The sequence below is a fragment of the Mustela putorius genome, unplaced genomic scaffold, assembly GCF_011764305.1.
Source record: "Mustela putorius furo isolate JIRA1106 unplaced genomic scaffold, ASM1176430v1.1 tig00003983_pilon_pilon_pilon, whole genome shotgun sequence".
NCBI classification, from domain to species: Eukaryota; Metazoa; Chordata; class Mammalia; order Carnivora; family Mustelidae; genus Mustela; species Mustela putorius.
In genome coordinates, this window is record NW_025422123.1 from 22,819,956 (window position 1) to 22,838,959 (window position 19,004).

Sequence of the window (19,004 nt, forward strand, 5' to 3'; positions counted from 1 at the left end):
ATGGTGGAGTCCTAGCTGGTGTCACTATTTTTGATCTTGCTTTTCTCTAGTCTATTCTCAGCACAGTTGCAAGAATAATCCTGTTAAACAAAATCAGTTTCATGTCACTTCTCTCTTCAGAACCCTTAAGTATATTTCCTCCTCACTCAGGGGAAAACAGAAATCATTTTTATGATCTTTAGTCCTTATGCATTCTGGCTATTTCCCTTCTACTTACTACTACTTTCCCCTCCTTCTCTGTGATCCAGCCACATTGAACTACTTGTGTTTTCTTTGAAGACATCGGACATGTTCTTACTTTAGTGTCTTTGTACTGGTCATTTCCTCAAGCTGGAATGTTCTTCCCCCAGAAGAACATTCTTCTCACTTACTCACTTCAAGACCTTACTCTAAATTCATCTTTTCCCTAAACTCCTTCCTCAATATAAAATTTCAGCCTCTCTCTCTGCAACGTATTTTATCATTCCCCTGCTTCATTTCCTCTTTGGCACTTACAAATCTCTATATAATCTATTATCTATTATATATTTAATATTCTCCTACCCCCTCCATACACACACACACACACACACACACACACACAAGTGTACCTCCAGAAACCAAGTCGTAGAGTTAGCTATTGGCTGGAATTCAGGCAACAGGAACTGCCCACTACTGCTGTGGTACTCATCATGCATTTACTCATTCGGTAATATTTATAAAGTCCTCCTATATATTAGTCACTGTTCTAAGTACCTAGGAAAGTCCAGCAAATAAAACAAAGATCCTTGCTCTCATGAAACCTACATTCTACTGGGACAAGACAGTCAAAAGCTGTAATAATTAATAATTGAATAAATTATATAAAATGTTAGCTGATAGTAGTATGTAAAAAATAAAGGAAGGTAAAAGAAGATTGGGATTTGAGGGAGAGCATCAAAAATACAATCTTAGGGGTACTACCTGGGTGGCTCAGTGGGTTAAAGCCTCTGCCTTCGGCTCAGGTAATAATCTCAGGGTCCTGGGATTGAGCCCTGCAGTGGGCTCTCTGCTCAGCAGGGAGTCTGCTTCCCTTCCTCTCTCTCTGCCTGCCTCTCTGCCTACTTGTGATCTCTGTCTGTCAAATAAATAAATAAAATCTTTTTTAAAAATACACAATCTTAAATACAGTCCTAAATAACATAATCAGAGAAGGCCTCCTTGTAAAGCTACAGTTGGGAAGTAGGAAGATAACAGAGAGTTGAAATTTTATGTATAATCCAAATAAGAAAGGGTCTGAGAAAAGAATGCAGAATGGTTATTTATCTTTTGCTCAGTAATGCTCTTAATAACATTTTGAACTAAGAATCAGGGCTCTTTTTCAGTTTATAAAGCCTACTGAGGAAAAATGGTAGAATATATATGCCATTTTAGACTTGCAGAAGAGCAAATGTGTGTCTGCTATACATGTATGTTTTAAGCATTTGAAACATGTCTTGTGGACCACAACTGACCAACACCATAAGATATAAAAGGAAAATAGTGATATATCTATTTTATAGAAGTTATTAAGTTGTCATTATTTTTAGAGAATGAATATATACCTAGGAAAAAGAAAGCATCAACTGAAAATTCAACTCTCGTAAAAAATGAGATTTCAGTGAAGAATCAAAAATCAGTTAAGTTTTGCCCCAGTTTCTTTAAGTATGACATAAGTTTAAGTGAAATGTGTGTGACTCTCCCTTCTCTTCTGAAACCTTACTAAAAATAAACTTAAAGTGTGTAAAAGCACAAGGTCAGGGAAACTGTAAAGAAGACCACAGCAGCTAAAAGATGCCAGTAAAATTTTAGACACTGAAAAGCAGATGAGCGAGTAGTAACTGACTAGCTGTAAGAATCTAAAAACTCAGTGTCTGGGATGGGGTTGCGGAGTGAGTAGAGGTAGAGAAATTAAAAAGAAAGAAGCTAAATCACACCAGAAAACTATAAATGGTTTAGGATTTGTACCTGTGAAAGGGATTATGATAGTGCTGGTAGTGTGAAAAACTGAAAGACCTACATAAAGACCTTTTGGGACCACAAAGTCACACATTCTCCCTATGTAGCCTGCAACTACCACCCTTCACCGCAGTAGAAGATGGAGGTTTTCTCTCAGAAGAGGTTGAACCAAAGCTATGAACTCGGGGACAAGCCAAGCTGAGGGAGGGTGCTTATTTAAGGAAATCCTCTAACATGGAACACAAACCAAAATGAACAAAGAGAATAATAAGATCAGAGGGAACAGAGACAACTCAGGGAGCAGTAGAAATTTGCACAAAACAAGAACAGGGTTAGTTTAAGAGAGGAATATCCAAAGAACAAGGGGGAGAAACCTAGAAATTCAATAAAATGTCTGGAAGTAAAGTTAAGAAAATCTTGTAGATATTAGAGTAAGAAGACCCAGAAAAGGAAAATAGTAAAGATTAGGTAAAATAAAGAATTAGTCCCAGAGGTTAAATGACCAAAGACAAGAGATCCTAAAAGGTATGAGAGAAGAGGGAGAAGTTATTTAATATTAATACCACAAATCTCTAGAATTGAAGGACACAATTTTTTACATTAAAAGATAACACCCAAAGCAAAAAGACTTGTCCAAGTCATAACATTGTGAAATTTCAGAACAGCAGAAGTAAAGGGAAGATTCAAAAGCTTTCAGAGGAAGTAAATACGCCCCATGCTAAGGATTGGGAATCAGAATGGCATTGGACTTTTCACCAGCAACACTGGAAGTTCCAAGAAAAATAAGCAATGCCTTCTAAATTACGAAGGGAATGTAAATCTAAACTTCTATACCTGAGTGAAATTATCAACCAAGTGTTAGGGCTGGTAATACTTTCATACAACATCTCACTAATGCACTTCCTATTTCTTTTTCAAAGGCTAAGGGAGGAAAAACTCCTCCCAAATGAGAGAGTAAATCTAGAAAAATAAAAAAACATGACATCCAGGGAATAGGTGGTCCAATTCAGGAGAGAGGCAAGGAGGAGTCATTGAAGGATAGTGAAGGGAAACTCCAAGGTGAAAAGTATACAGTCGCCTAGAAGCAGCTAGCCCAGACTGTGGAGGCATATGCAGGGCTCCAGAGGAGACAGCTCCAAGAAATATATGAAATTGGCATTTGACATGATATACCCAAATATCTAAAGAGATTTACATAGGAAGTTTAGAGATGTATAGAAGTTTAGGGTGAGAGAAATAGTGTAAAAAACAATAATAATAAGGTAATTATTAACTCTAGGCGGGGGGATCATGTTTTAAAGAAAAAGAAATGTGAATAATGTTTACATCACTATAATAATGAAAGCACAATATTTATTGAACAATTGTGTTACCACTATTCTGAGAAGAGTGTGTGTATGTTTGCGTGTGAGTAGCAGGTATGTGTATTTCTGCGTGGCTGGGAGAGGAGTTGAAAGAGAACAATATTGCCATATTACATAGTTGAAAATCATTAAGCAGCGGTGCCTAACTTGCTCAGTCATAGAGAATGTCACTCTTGATCTCAGAGTGGTGAGTTCAAGCCCCACGTTGCATGTAGAACTTACTTTAAAAAAAAAAAAAAAGAAAATAGAAAATCAGTAAATAATTATATGGATCTGAAAAATCAATAAATAGTTGTATATGCACATTATTATTTAAGAGTATGAAAGTAAGTACCAAAAGAAATAGTTAAATGATTTGGGATTGGTGATCTCTAAGAGCGATAATCAGGAGTGGTGAGTGATAAGGCAGAAGACTACTATTATTCATTATAAGCCTTATTTTATTTCAAAACTGATGAAAGTATATAATACATGCCCCCAAATCTAGCAGCTACTATTTTTTTAAATAAGTAATTTCTTTATAGTACAGAAATTTCCAGTTATTTTCTTAGGGGGAAAAAAAAAGAATCCAGTCACATTAATTACAAACAACTATAAAATAGCTACTAGTAACCTAAATAAGACACATATGTAGTCAATGAAGAAATATAAAAAACTCAGCGAAGAAATATAAATTAATGGAGAGACTTGTCACATTCATTGATGAAAGGAGAAGATGCCAATTCATCCCCAAATAACTAATACTTTCAGTGGGATTCCAATAAAAATACTAATGATTTTTGTTTTGTTTTGTTTTTGGAAATTTGACAATGATCATTATAAAGCTAACCTGAAAAAGTAGGCAAAATCAATTAGGAATCTTCTGAAAAAAGAATATGAGTGTATAATCTGTCAACATAAATCATATAAATTTCAAATGACTAAAAATAAGTTATTTTGGGGCACCCGGATGGCTCAGTGGGTTGAGCCTCTGCCTTTGGCTCAGGTCATGATCTTGGGGTCCTGGGATCAAGCCCCACGACAGGCTCTCTGCTCAGCGGGGAACTTGCTTCCCTCTCTCTCTCGGTCTGCCTCTCTGCCTGCTTGTGATCTCTGTCTGTCAAATAAATAAATAAAATCTTTTAAAAATAAAAGTTACTAGTGCAAGATCAGCAATGGTGATTTGGAACAGAATGCAGATCCCTCAGTCAGAACCTCATATATGACAGAGAAACTATCCTACAAACGCTATGGCATAGAGGTAAATAGTACAGATTTAGAGGGGCCAAACCACCTGGGTTCAAATCCTGACTGCCACCTACTGTCTGTGTTACCATGTGAAAGTTGTTCAACCACTCTGTGCCTCAGTTTCCTCATCTCAAAACTGGAAATAATGACAGTGCTTGCCTGGGTGACATGTAAAGCATTCAGAACAGAACCTGGCAATAGCAGGTGCCATGTAATTTCCTTGCTGTTAATGTTGTTCGGTATCATAAGTCGTCAGGCCCAACTTCATGGATCCGTGCCCTAAGCAGGCAGTCAGAGCCCTGCTCTTAGAAAGGCCCCACATACTAGTTAAAGGCTTTACTGTCACCATATTAAGGTTATTAAGAAGTTTTGACACTGCATTTTCATATTTGCAATGAGCCTGGCATTTCATGTAGCAAGTCCTACAAGTTAATCAGGAAAAGGATAAATTATTCAGCAAATGGCTCTAGGGAAACTGATATTGCAGTGTGTGTTGGGGATGGGGGATCCAAGTTCAAGTTAAGTTCTCATTCCACTCCATGTGGCACACTAAAAACCATAACTATACAATTGTTTATCTTTTTTAAAGATTTTATTTATTTATTTGACAGAGAGAGAGATTACAAGTAGGCAGAGAGGGAGAGAGAGGGGGAAGCAGGCTCCCTGCTGAGCAGAGACCCCCCCCCAACAATGTGCTCGATCCCAGGACCCCGAGATTGTGACCCAAGCCGAAGGCAGAGGCTCAACCCACTGAGCCACCCAGGTGCCCCATAACTATACAATTTAAATAAAAAACCTATGTTCTGAATTTTGAGTGGGAAGTACTGGTTTAAATACATGATGAAATTTATCTTTATCTTTTTTTAAATTAAATTTATTTATTTTCAGCATAACAGCATTCATTATTTTTTTCACCACACCCAGTGCTCCATGCAATCCGTGCCCTCTATAATACCCACCACCTGGTACCCCAACCTCCCACCTCCCCACCACTTCAAACCCCTCAGATTGTTTTTCAGAGTCCATAGTCTCTCATGATTCACCTCCCCTTCCAATTTCCCCCAACTCCCTTCTCCTCTCTAACTCCCCATGTCCTCCATGCTATTTGTTATGCTCCACAAATAAGTGAAACCATATGATAATTGACTCTCTCTGCTTGACTTATTTCACTCAGCATAATCTCTTGCAGTCCCGTCCATGTTGCTTTCTGATGGAGGCATAATACTCTATAGTGTATATGGACCACATCTTCCTTATCCATTCGCCCGTTGAAGGGCATCTTGGTTCCTTCCATAGTTTGGCGACCGTGGCCATTGCTGCTATAAACATTGGGGTACAGATGGCCCTTCTTTTCACTACATCTGTATCTTTGGGGTAAATACCCAGGAGTGCAATGGCAGGGTCATAGGGAAGTTCTATTTTTAATTTCTTGAGGAATCTCCACACTGTTCTCCAAAGAGGCTGCACCAACTTGCATTCCCACCAACAGTGTAAGAGGGTTCCCCTTTCTCCACATCCCCTCCAACACATGTTGTTTCCTGTCTTATTAATTTTGGCTATTCTAACTGGTGTAAGGTGATATCTCAATGTGGTTTTAATTTGAATCTCCCTGAGGGCTAGTGATGATGAACATTTTTTCATGTGTCTGATAGCCATTTGTATGTCTTCATTGGAGAAGTCTCTGTTCATATCTTCTGCCCATTTTTTATATGATTGCCTGTTTTGTGTGTGTTAAGGAAATTTATCTTTAAAAATTAATAATATATATTTTCTAATACTCTTCACTGAATAGGCCTAAAAGCAAGAGCTCAATAGCAAAGAATATTTTTAGCTTCTGGATTTGGTCATATAACACTTCTCACTAAAAGGAGCTAGGGTTCCTTGGAGAAATGGTTGAATCCAGAATTTGCACAGGAAATGTGTGAGATGAGCCTTTTTGGGAGCCTAGAATAGGAAATCCAAATGAGAAACTTGTCATAGCAGAAAGTAAGGCAGTTAACAAAGACTATATAGACGTGCCAGTTAGAAGAGGTTCCTAGGGTGCCTGGGTGGCTCAGTGGGTTAAAGCCTATGCTTTTGGCTCAGGTCATGATCTCAGGGTCCTGGGATAGAGCCCTGCATCGGGCTCTCTGCTCAGCAGGGAGTCTGCTTCCTCCTCTCTCTCTGCCTGCCTCTCTGCCTACTTGTGATCTCTGTCTGTCAAATAAATAAATGAAATCTTTAAAAAAAAAAAAAAAAAAGAAGAAGAAAAAAAGAGGTTCCCAATGGCCAAAGATGAGACATTTTGAGGATCAACAGTAAGGACGACCACGGCAGGTTATCATGTATATTTCAATGCATGAGTTCATAATGGTATTCAAAAAAGAAAAAAAGCTTAAAAAAAAAAAAAAAAGAAAAAACTTAATGGTCATCTGAAAACTGGTAAATACAGATAATAAAACAAGCATTTACCCTGCCATTATTATAGGAAATAAACCTAAGTGTAACCAAATAGTTGATGGGAGGAAGTTTCCCTTTATACAAGAATTCTAGCTAATAAATGAAAAAGAAAAGTACTAGAATATCACAATTTTGCAACTCCTTATGATGTAATGAATCTAAGGGGTGATTATCAGTAACGACTAATATCACAAAAAAAGCTAACCATGCATTCAATTCTATCCGATAGAATTTTAAAATCCTACCCAAATCTAATCAAGACTTTAGATCTGATTACCAATTTAGAGCTAATTTAAGGAACAGAATAATATGTTAAACAGTATGTCATCGATACAATCAGCAAAATCCCACTGTGGGAAACCATGTAAAACAAATAATCCAGTTTTTTCAATTAATAAATTCCAAGGAAAAAACTAGGAAAAGAGAGAGAAAAATACCTATAGTTTATAAAAGAGATAGTAACTACTCATAATATGTGGACCTTATTTGGATCCTGATTCAAATAAAGTAAAAACAACAACAATGAGAAAGTCAGAGAAATTTGGACATTTACTAGGTTTTTTTATGGAACACTGAAAAAATAAATTAAATTAAATTTTTTAAAAAAGAGTTGGAGGGGCGCCTGGGTTTGCTCCTCCTTCTCCCTCTGCCTGCTGCTCTGCCTGCTTGTAGTCTTTCTGTCAAATAAATAAATAAAATCTTAAAAAAAAAAAAAAGAGTTGGAGTCCTATGTTAGGTGTAGAGATTACTTCATTAAAAACTTAAAATAGCTGTACCATTAAAAAAATAAAAATATTTAAGAACTACTGATGCGTATTTCTGGTTGTCACAATGGTGTTTTGCTTGTATTTTTTTAATTTCTTACCTTTAAAGATACATATAGAAATATTTACAGATAAAATGAGATGCTACCTGTGATTTGTTTGAAGTATTCCTGGGTTGGGGAGAAAATGGACGGAAGTATCAAAGGAACAAGACTGGTTGTGAGTGGAAACTGGGGGCTGGAAATACGGCGTTTTCAATTTTTGTTTGTAAATTAAAAGTATCCCTTGGAAGTTAAAAAAAATTGTATCCAGGCAGAAAAAAAAAAAGAAGCTCACTTGTAAAAAGATATTTGAACTATACAAAATATATGACTGAGTATTTTACTGCTTTGAATGCTGAGTGGCTTTCTAACCATAAAATAGATGAATTATACAGTAAAGAAAATACTGCTACTTTAAAATAAAAATTAAAAATTTGTGTATGCTTTCAAAAAATCATGAAATAAAATAAAAACTCTGGATGATAATACTTGGAACTTACAGCAAATAAAAGTTTAAAATATTTAATATATAAGGAAATAAGAGTAGCTAACACACTATGCACACTTATAAGAATTTTACAAAAACTGTCTAAGTTATTAAAAATAGAAAAAATAGGGATGCCTGGGTGGCTCAGTCATTAAGCCTCTGCCTTTGGCTCTGGTCATGATCCCGGAGTCCTCAGATCGAGTTCCATGTCAGGCTCCCTGCTCGGTAGAAAGCCTGCTGCTCCCTCTCCCACTCCCCCTGCTTGTGTTCCTTCTCTTGCTGTCTTTCTCTCTGTCAAATAATAAATAAAATCTTTTGAAAAAATACTAAGGGCACCTGGCTGGCAGTTGGTGGACCATGCAACTATTGACCGCTGGGTCATAAGTCTGAGACCCACATTGGGTGCAGAGATTACTTTAAAAAAAAACAAACAAACAAACAAACAAAAAACCCTATCTAATATTCTGTAGCCTAATACCTAATTCACAGAAGCCCAAATAGTCAATAAGTATGTATTTAACTTCACAATAATAAAATAATTGCAAATTAAATTTTACTAAGATTTCAACTTATCAAAATAGTGAAGATTATTGTTAATGACTAACACCTGTTGTTGATGGTGTAGCCAAAATGGTCGACTTTTTACATAGCTGGTGGTCATGTAAATTGGAAGAATCTTTCTGGAGAGCAATTGGGCAGTATTAGTTGAGGTCAGAAAACATTTATACCTTTGACCCTATTGTTGTGCTTTCAGGAATTTGTAGCGTTATTGCTATCAGAGATACATGCAGAGATGTATGTGCTAGGCAGTTCACAGAGTTTTGTTTGTAATAAAGAAAAGTTGGAAGCAGGGAGTTTTGGTGGCACAGTTAGTTAAAGGACCCACTCTTGGTTTGGCTTATGATCTCAGGGTCTATGGATGGAGCCCTAAGTGGGGGCTCTGTGCTCAGCACAAAGTTTGCTTAAAATTCTCTCGGAAAAAAAAAAAAAAATTCTCTCAGTCTCCCTCCTCCCTCTGCCTCTCCCTCCTCTGCTCTCTCTCCCTCCCTCTCTCAAAGAAAGAAAGAAAGAAAAATTGGAAGCAGCCAAAATCTGAAAAAAAAAAAAAAAGAGAGAGAACATTTAAATAAATTATACAATAGCAATACCTTAGAATAGTAGGGAACCATTAAAGTCATGTTGTCAAGTGGAAAATAACCGATCGACAGGTAAATGAAACTTTAATTGTTGAGTATCCATATAATGAAATATTAGTCAGCAATAAAAAGGAATAAATAACAGAAATATACAACATGAATAAATCTCAAAACATTACGCAGAGCAAAAGAAAAGTTAAACCAAAAAAAAAACCCAGAATATACCATTTGAAACCATTTATATGTAATTCTAGAACAGGTAAAACTTACCTCTGGCAAGGAAGTTGGATAAATGGTTGCCTCTAAAGTGAGCCCTGGGATTGACTTAGAAGGGACATGAGGCAACTTTCTGGGAGGATGGAGATGTTCTGTATCTTGTTGGTATGCATTAACTGGGTATATCATTTTGTCGAACTCATCTCCCTTTAGCTACTGATTTTAGCTCTCAAATCAAATATTAATCCAAAGATTGTAGCTTAATAATATGCTAAAGAAAAAGGTTTCAGTCTTTTTACTTCTCCAGCAGCCAATACCCTCAACGATAGAGTCAGGAGTTGAATCAGGGAGGGTTCAAAGTGCCTTCCACCCACCCAAAAAATGTTATTTGTCCTTAGGAAACAATTAGATATAACCATAACCAGAGAAGACCATTTTACATGGAGACATGAACCTTTGAATGTGTGAGTTTCCACTTAAAAAGGAACAAAGAGGGTGCCTGGGTGGCTCAGTCAGTTAAGCTTCTGTCTTCCGGCTCAGGTCTTGGGAATTCCTGCTCAGCAGGCAGTCTGCTTCTCCCTCTCCCTCTGCCCATCTCCCTTACTCATGCTGTCTCTCTCTGTCAAATAAATAAATAAGATCTTAAATGAAAAGAAGAGGAACAAAGAGAACATTCAGCTGATTACCAAAATTCATCCTTAATATGTGAAAACATAGTTCTGAATCATGGCAATGAATTTTTCTTAATTTCATGAAATTTGACTTCCTGGAAAACCATGCACAATGGTCACTGAAAATTTATTTTAATAACCTTAAATGGAAATGGTTTGATTTAATGGTCTTTTAAACTGGCCTGATGTGAGTATCTGGAAGATGATTGATGCTGGAATCAACAATGTCTCCAAATGAAATTAAAAACCTTCAAGTAATTCCAATAGCAATTAGAAAAAAGAATCAACTCTTTAAACCATTCATTTTAGTTATGAAGTGATGCATATACATTTAAATGCAACAATCACGTGTTTTTGAATTTATATATTATTATTTTATTATTAAGCCATTATTAAATAATAAAAAGTAAATATCTCCCAACCACTCTTCTCACCGTGTTTATTTTCCAAAAGTAGTAAATGTTAACAATTTGTTCCACCTATTTCTATACATGCAATATAATATGTATGTATACACAATAAAAAATATAGGAAGATATGCCCCTGTTATTAAAAGTATTCATAAAGTGTTACTTTTTCTTGCCATTTTAGTGTTACCGCAAGCAGTCACCCAGTTTGAAGAATTGGTTGGTATGGCAGAAGCCCTGCTTAAGGGTGGAGGAACCATGTCCACATCTGCATCCACCCTCTGGAGAGCAACAAACAACTCCTCACCAGACTCATTTGCCTCAACGTGCAGTAATTCTAACTCTAATTCCAGCTCACCAATTTCCTTGAAAGCTGAAGAAGAACATCATACTGATGAGAAACAGGTCAGTTGGAAAGCCTGCCCTATCTTTGTCTGGGATACAGTAGATACAAAAATTAAGATAAGACTACAAAATGGTTGGGAGCCTGACTGCTTGGGCTGTGGAGCATGTGACTTTTGATCCAAGGATTTTGTGAGTTCAAGCCCCATGGTGGGTGTAGAGATTACTAAAAGATAAATTAAAAAAAAAAAAAAAAAAGACTGCAAAATGATCACTGTTTCATCAGGTAACTTTAGGTAACTTTTGGTCATGACCATAACATTGCAATTACATAAAACAATTAACAAATCAAAAAAATATTTGTTTCACAAGTATCCAGTTTAGAAAACTAAAGTCAAATTGCAGTCAATGATGAGGTTATTAAACTAGAAATTTCTAGTTTAGTGATGGGTAACTATGCATTGAGGGTTATAAAATTATATCACTGAATGAAGGTAAATTTCAGCTTCTGCATGCTGAAAGAATATAATATTTTCCTACTTCCCCAATTTCTCTTCAAGAAACAGAAGCTAAAACGACAAGAGTTTCAATAGAATTGGGTATCAGCTTTGCAAAATATGCCTTCCAGAGCTATAATACTAACAATCTAACATTTAGAATATTTGAATATTGGTATATCAGTTTCCTTTTGCTAAGTCACAGATGACCACAAACTTAGTGATTTGTAATAACACAAATGTATTATCTCACAGTTCTGATCAGTAGATCAGAAGTGTGGTAAAATCAAGGAGTCAGCAGATGCATTCCTTTCTGGAGGCTCTATGGAAAAATCTGTTTCTGCTTCTTTAGGTTATTGTAGAATTCAGTTTCTTGTGGTTGTAGAACTGAGTTTCCCATTTTCTTGCTGACTATAGAGGCAACCCAATTCCAGAGGCAATTTCTAGAGGCAACTACATTCTTTGGTTTATGGGCCATTCTACCACCTTCAAAGCCAGCCATGGAGGCAAAGCCCCTCTCACAATTCCAATCTGACCTCCTTCCTCTGCCTCTTTTTTCTGACCCATTCTTCTGCCCCCTCTTCCCTCTTTAAGGGCTCCTGTGATAAAATTGGGCCCATCTGGATAATCCAGGATAATTTCCCCATCTCAAGGTTACCTTTAATCACAACCATATAAGGTCACATATTCACAGGTTCCAGGGATATGGATATCTTCAGTGGGCCACTATTCTGCCTACTACACTTAGTAGGAGGTGTTGAGGATCAGACTCATCCTTAAACCATCCAATCCAGATCACATGACAAGAGCTTGGATATACTCTGGAACAAATACCTCATAAATATTGGGAATTATATCAAAGATAACATTTAACTCTAACCCCTGAAATGTAGACTATGTATTAAAAGCAAAATACATCCCCTTAAAGAATGTTGATTTTGTTTTCTGGTATGTCTTAACTCAATTAGCAATATATTTTTCTGGATACAACTTTCTTTTCCTTTTTCCAGTTTCAACTATTATGTTGTATTTTTTAGTTCAAGATTGAAAAATGGCAGATTGCCCGTTGTAACAAGAGCAAGCCTCAGAAGTTTATTAATGATTTAATGCAAGTACTTTATACAAATGAGTACATGGCCACACACAGCCTGACCGGAGCCAAGTCCTCTACTTCCAGGGACAAAGCTGTAAAACCAGCTATGAATCAGAATGAAGTTCAAGAAATCATAGGTATTATATGGTTGTATTACACTGTCACATGAATTTGAAATTATTTTACCACTCAAGGTTAAGTTATTCTTTCATGGTTTTTTTGTTGTTTATTTTTCTATGAAAGAAAAATCTCAAAATAGCCTAAATCTCTTAATAAATATGGTAAATTTTATAGAAAAATTTACATTAAAACAGTTACTAAAATAAAGCTAAATTTTATTTCACGAAAATTTTGAATTCATGAATTCATAACTTCAGAAAAATGCATCCCAAAATCCTTTCAAACAAAATTTCAGTGAAGAGTTTAGATCTTATTTTCTCTTTCTTATCTTGGCTTTAGATTCCTTATCATTTATTCTAGAAAAATAGGGACTAATTTCCTACTTATGTGTTTTTTAATTTAATTTAATTTTCTTCTATTTAAATTCAATTAATGAACACTTGTGTGTTATTATCTCAGACGTAGAGTTCAGTGATTCATCAGTTGTGTATAACACCTGGTTCTCCTTACAACACATGTCCTCCTTAGTTCTACTTATGGTTTTTAAGTTAATCTCCTCAAATATAATCATCTAGCTATCAAATGATTTTTTGTAAATGTCAAAAAATTGAGGGAATCACTGAATCTGAGCTCTCTGTATTTTAATATGCCATTTCTCATTGGTGTTTGGGCTGTTTTTGCAAAATGGAGACAAAACTGCATTGTGGATTGCTTGATGTTTTATCTCAGTTCATACCTTAAGATGCAAAGGCCTCAAAAAGTGTTTTCATGTGTTATTGTTGTTTTTTACAGGAGTCACAAAACAGTTATTTCCCAACACGGATGATGTTTCAATTAGGAGAATGATAGGGCAAAAGCTAAACAACTGTACCAAGAAGCCAAATTTAAGCAAAAATCTGAACTCTCAGGACATTAAGTAGAACCTTTTGGTAAGTCCTCTCAATCTTCACAATCCTTTCTGTGCGGCAAGAAGATGTAATTCTTTGATCCCTGGAACCGCATTTTGTGACTATTTTATCAGAAATGTCAGTGGCCCAAGACATGCTAATAGGTGTTTGTGGGGATGGAGGTGAGGATCGGGAAAGGGGATTGAAATTGGGGGAATGCTAAATTCAAATACAGATTTTCCTTTTCCAGAACTCCTCAGAGTATTTTATACTCTTACGCCCAAGTGCTCTAGAAATCTCTAAGAAGGCAGTAGAGTGTATGTTTTTCAAATGTGTTTTACTGAAGAACTTTGCTTTTTCTTCACAGAATGCATGTTAATTTGTGGGTGGGGGTAGAAAGGAGTCAAAAGAGGGACATTTGATCATTTAGGAAGTGTTCCTCTAGAACAGGGAGATACAGATCCTAGGGAAGTCTCTGAAGTACATCAGTGGGACTGAACTTAAAATTCCAAACAGTCATTTGTTTTTGGCACCAACTGCTGGCTGGAAATACTGAGGTGTCCCCTCCACCAATCTGCCTCCTGCTTCTCACTCTTTAAATCTTTACACCAGTTGTTATAGTTTGTATTGGTTTGATAAGGATTTTTTTACCAACATGTTTCTATTATACTAAGACAAAGAATTGCTCCTAGGGAGTTTTAAAGGAAATACACTTTATAGTCAGGCCCTGCCCTTAGGCAAAACTGTCCAGTGGAATTTTGTGTTTGCTTCAGTGGTTTTTTGATTTGTATTTCCCTGATGCCGAGTGATATGGAGCACTTTTTCATGTGTCTGTTGGCCATCTGGATGTCTTCTTTGCAGAAATGTCTGTTCATGTCCTCTGCCCATTTCTTGATTGGATTATTTGTTCTTTGGGGTGTTGAGTTTGCTAAGTTCTTTATAGATTCTGGACACTAGTCCCTTTATCTGATATGTCGTTTGCAAATATCTTCTCCCATTCTGTCAGTTTGTCTTTTGATTTTGTTAACTGTTTCCTTTGCTGTGCAAAAGCTTTTGATCTTGATGAAATCCCAGTAGTTTCATTTTTTTTCCCTTGCTTTCCCTTGCCTTTTGCGTTGTTCCTAGGAAGATGTTGCTGCGGCAGAGGTCGAAGAGGTTGCTGCCCGTGTTCTCAAGGATTTTGATGGATTCCTTTCGTACATTGAGGTCCTTCATCCATTTTGAGTCTATTTTTGTGTGTGGTGTAAGGAAATGGTCCCAATTTCATTTTTCTGCATGTGGCTGTCCAATTTTTCCCAGCACCATTTATTGAAAAGGCTGTCTTTTTTCCATTGGACATTCTTTCCTGCTTTGTCGAAGATTAGTTGACCATAGATTTGAGGGTCTATTTCTGGGCTCTCTATTCTGTTCCATTGATCTATGTGTCTGTTTTTTGTGCCAGTACCATGCTGTCTTGATGATGACAGCTTTGTAATAGAGCTTGAAGTCCGGAATTGTGATGCCACCAACGTTGGCTTTCTTTTTCAATATCCCTTTGGCTATTCGAGGTCTTTTCTGGGTTCCATATAAATTTTAGAATTATTTGTTCCATTTCTTTGAAAAAGATGGATGGTACTTTGATAGGAATTGCATTAAATGTGTAGATTGCTTTAGGTAGCATAGACATTTTCACAATATTTATTCTTCCAATCCAGGAGCATGGAACATTTTTCCATTTCTTTGTGTCTTCCTCAATTTCTTTCATGAGTACTTTATAGTTTTCTGAGTATAGATTCTGTGTCTCTTTGGTTAGGTTTATTCCTAGGTATCTTATGGTTTTGGATGCAATTGTAAATGGGATTGACTCCTTAATATCTCTTTCTTCTGTCTTGCTGTTGGTGTAGAGAAATGCAACTGATTTCTGTGCATTGATTTTATATCCTGACACTTTACTGAATTCCTGTATAAGTTCTAGCAGTTTTGGAGTGCATTCTTTTGGGTTTTTCCACATATAGTATCATATCATCTGCGAAGAGTGATAATTTGACTTCTTCTTTGCCGATTTGGATGCCTTTAATTTCCTTTTGTTGTCTGATTGCTGAGGCTAGGACCTCTAGTACAATGTTGAATAGCAGTGGTGATAATGGACATCCCTGCCGTGTTTCCTGACCTTAGCGGAAAAGCTTTCAGTTTTTTTCTCCATTGAGAATGATATTTGCGGTGGGTTTTTTCATAGATGGCTTTGATGATATTGAGGTATGTGCCCTCTATCCCTACACTTTGAAGAGTTTTGATCAGGAAGGGATGTTTGTACTTTGTCAAATGCTTTTTTCAGCATCTATTGAGAGTATCATATTGGTTCTTTGTTCTTTCTTTTATTGATGTGTTTTGTATCACATTGACTGATTTGCGGATGTTGAACCAACCTTGCAGCCCTGGAATAAATCCCACTTGGTCGTGGTGAATAATCTTTTTAATGTACTGTTGAATCCTATTGGCTAGTATTTTTGTTGAGTATTTTTTCGCATCTGTGTTCATCAAGGATATCGGTCTATAGCTCTCTTTTTTGGGTGGGATCCTTGTCTGGTTTTGGGGATCAAGGTGATGCTGGCCTCATAAAATGAGTTTGGAAGTTTTCCTTCCATTTCTATTTTTTTGGAACAGTTTCAGGAGAATAGGAATTAGTTCTCTTCTTTAAATGTTTGGTAGAAATTCCCCCGGGAAGCCGTCTGGCCCTGGGCTTTTGTTTGTTTGGAGATTTTTAATGACTGTTTCAATCTCCTTACTGGTTATGGGTCTGTGTTCAGGCTTTCTATTTCTTCCTGGTTCAGTTGTGGTAGTTTTTATATGTTTCTAGGAATGCATCCATTTCTTCCAGATTGTCAAATTTATTGCCGTAGAGTTGCTCATAGTATGTTCTTATAATAGTTTGTATTTCTTTGGTGTTAGTTGTGATCTCTCCTCTTTCATTCATGATTTTTATTTATTTGGGTCCTTTCTCTTTTCTTTTTGATAAGTCGGGCCAGGGGTTTATCAATTTTATTAATTCTTTCAAAGAACCAGCTCCTAGTTTCGTTGATTTGTTTCTATTGTTTTTTTTGGTTTCTATTTCATTGATTTCTGCTCTGATCTTTATGATTTCTCTTCTCCTGCTGGGCTTAGGGTTGCTTTCTTTCTTGTTCTTTTCTCCAGCTCCTTTAGGTGTAGGGTTAGGTTGTGTACCTGAGACCTTTCTTGTTTCTTGAGAAAGGCTTGTACCGCTATATATTTTTCCTCTCAGGACTGCCTTTGTTGTGTCCCACAGATTTTGAACCGTTGTGTTTTCATTATCATTTGTTTTTTCCATGATTTTTTTCAATTCTTCTTTAATTTTTCCCGGTTGACCCATTCATTCTTTAGAAGGATACTGTTTAGTCTCCATGTATTTGGGTTCTTTCCAAACTTCCTTTTGTGGTTGAGTTCTAGCTTTAGAGCATTGTGGTCTGAAAATATGCAGGGAATGATCCCAATCTTTTGATACCGGTTGAGTCCTGATTTAGGACCGAGGATGTGATCTATTCTGGAGAATGTTCCATGTGCACTAGAGAAGAATGTGTATTCTGTTGCTTTTTGGGATGAAATATTCTGAATATATCTCTGTGATGTCCATCTGGTCCAGTGTGTCATTTAAGGCCTTTATATCCTTGCTGATCTTTTGCTTGGATGACCTGTCCATTTCAGTGAGGGGAGTGTTAAAGTCCCCTACTATCATTGTATTATTTGTTGATGTGTTTCTTTGATTTTGTTATTAATTGGTTTATATAGTTGGCTGCTCCCACATTGGGGGCATAGATATTTAAAATTGTTAAATCTTCTTGTTGGACAGACCCTTTGAGTATGATATAGTGTCCTTCCTCATCTCTTATTATAGTCTTTGGCTTAAAATCTAATTGATCTGATATAAGGATTGCCACTCCTGCTTTTCTTCTGATGTCCATTAGCATGGTAAATTCTTTTCCACCCCCTCACTTTAAATCTGGAGGTGTCTTCGGGCTTAAAATGTGTTTTTTCTTGGAGGCAACATATAGATGGGTTTTGTTTTTTTTATCCATTCTGATACCCTGTGTCTTTTGACAGGGGCATTTAGCCCATTCACATTCAGGGTAACTATTGAGAGATATGAATTTAGGTGCCATTGTATTGCCTGTAAGGTGACTGTTACTGTATATGGTCTCTGTTCCTTTCTGATCTACCACTTGTAGGCTCTCTCTTTGCTTAGAGGACCCCTTTCAAGATTTCCTGTAGAGCTGGTTTGGTATTTGCAAATTCTTTCAGTTGTTTGTTTGTCCTGGAAGCTTTTAATCTCTCCTTCTATTTTCAATGATAGCCTAGCTGGATATAGTATTCTTGGCTCCATGTTTTTTCCTCGTTTAGTGCTGCTGAAAATATCATGCCAGCTCTCTTTTCTGGCCTGCCAGGTCTCTGTGGATAAGTCAGCTGCCAATCTAATATTTTTACCATTGTATGTTACAGACTTCTTTTTTCCCGGCCTGCTTGCTTTCAGGATTTTCTCTTTGTCATTGAGACTTTGTAAATTTTACTATTAGGTGACGAGGTGGGGGGCCTATTCTTATTGATTTTGAGGGGCATTCTCTGAACCTCCTGAATTTTGATGCTCGTTCCCCCTTTGCCATATTGGGGAAATTTCTCCCCAATAATTCTCTCCAGTATACCTTCTGCTCTCCCCTCTCACTTTCTTCTTCTTCTGGAATCCCAATTATTCTAATGTTGTTTCGTCTTATGGTGTCACTTATCTCTCGAATTCTCCCCTCGTGGTCCAGTAGCTGTTTGTCCCTCTTTTGATCAGCTTCTTTATTCTCTGTCATTTGGTCTTCTATATCACTAATTCTGTCTTCTGCCTCATTTATCCTAGCAGTGAGAGCCTCCATTTTTGATTGCACCTCATTAATAGCTTTTTTTGATTTCACCCTGGTTAGATTTTAGTTCTTTTATTTCTCCAGACAGGGCTTTTATATCTCTCGAGAGGGTTTCTCTAATATCTTCCATGCCTTTTTCGAGCCCGGCTAGAACCTTGAGAATTGTCATTCTGAACTCTAGATCTGACATATTACCGATGTCTGTATTGATTAGGTCCCTAGCCTTCGGTACTGCCTCTTGTTCTTTTTTTTTGTGTTGAATTTTTCCGTCTTGTCATTTTGTCCAGATAAGAGTAAATGAAGGGGCAAGTAAAATACTAAAAGGGTGGCAACAACCCCAGGAAAATATGCTTTAAACCAAATTAGAAGAGATCCAAAATCGTGAGTGGGGAGAAAGGGGATAAAAAGAGGTTCAAAAAAGAAGAGAGAAAAAAGAAAAGAAAAAAAAAAAGAAAAAAAAAA

General features: G+C 36.7%; 1 protein-coding gene across 2 annotated transcripts in view; it reads left to right on the plus strand.

Moving 5' to 3' along the window:
- The window catches only part of BEND6 (BEN domain containing 6), a 42,817-nt gene extending 29,108 nt beyond the window's left edge, over window positions 1-13,709 (plus strand). For both annotated transcript variants that reach the window (XM_045071211.1, XM_045071212.1), the window contains 3 exons: window positions 10,893-11,113; window positions 12,585-12,777; window positions 13,553-13,709. In XM_045071211.1, coding sequence (XP_044927146.1) covers window positions 10,893-11,113; window positions 12,585-12,777; window positions 13,553-13,680 — 542 coding nt within the window. In that variant the 3' untranslated portion in view covers window positions 13,681-13,709. The remainder of the gene's footprint in view (window positions 1-10,892; window positions 11,114-12,584; window positions 12,778-13,552) is intronic.
- The last annotated feature ends 5,295 nt before the right edge of the window (window positions 13,710-19,004 follow it).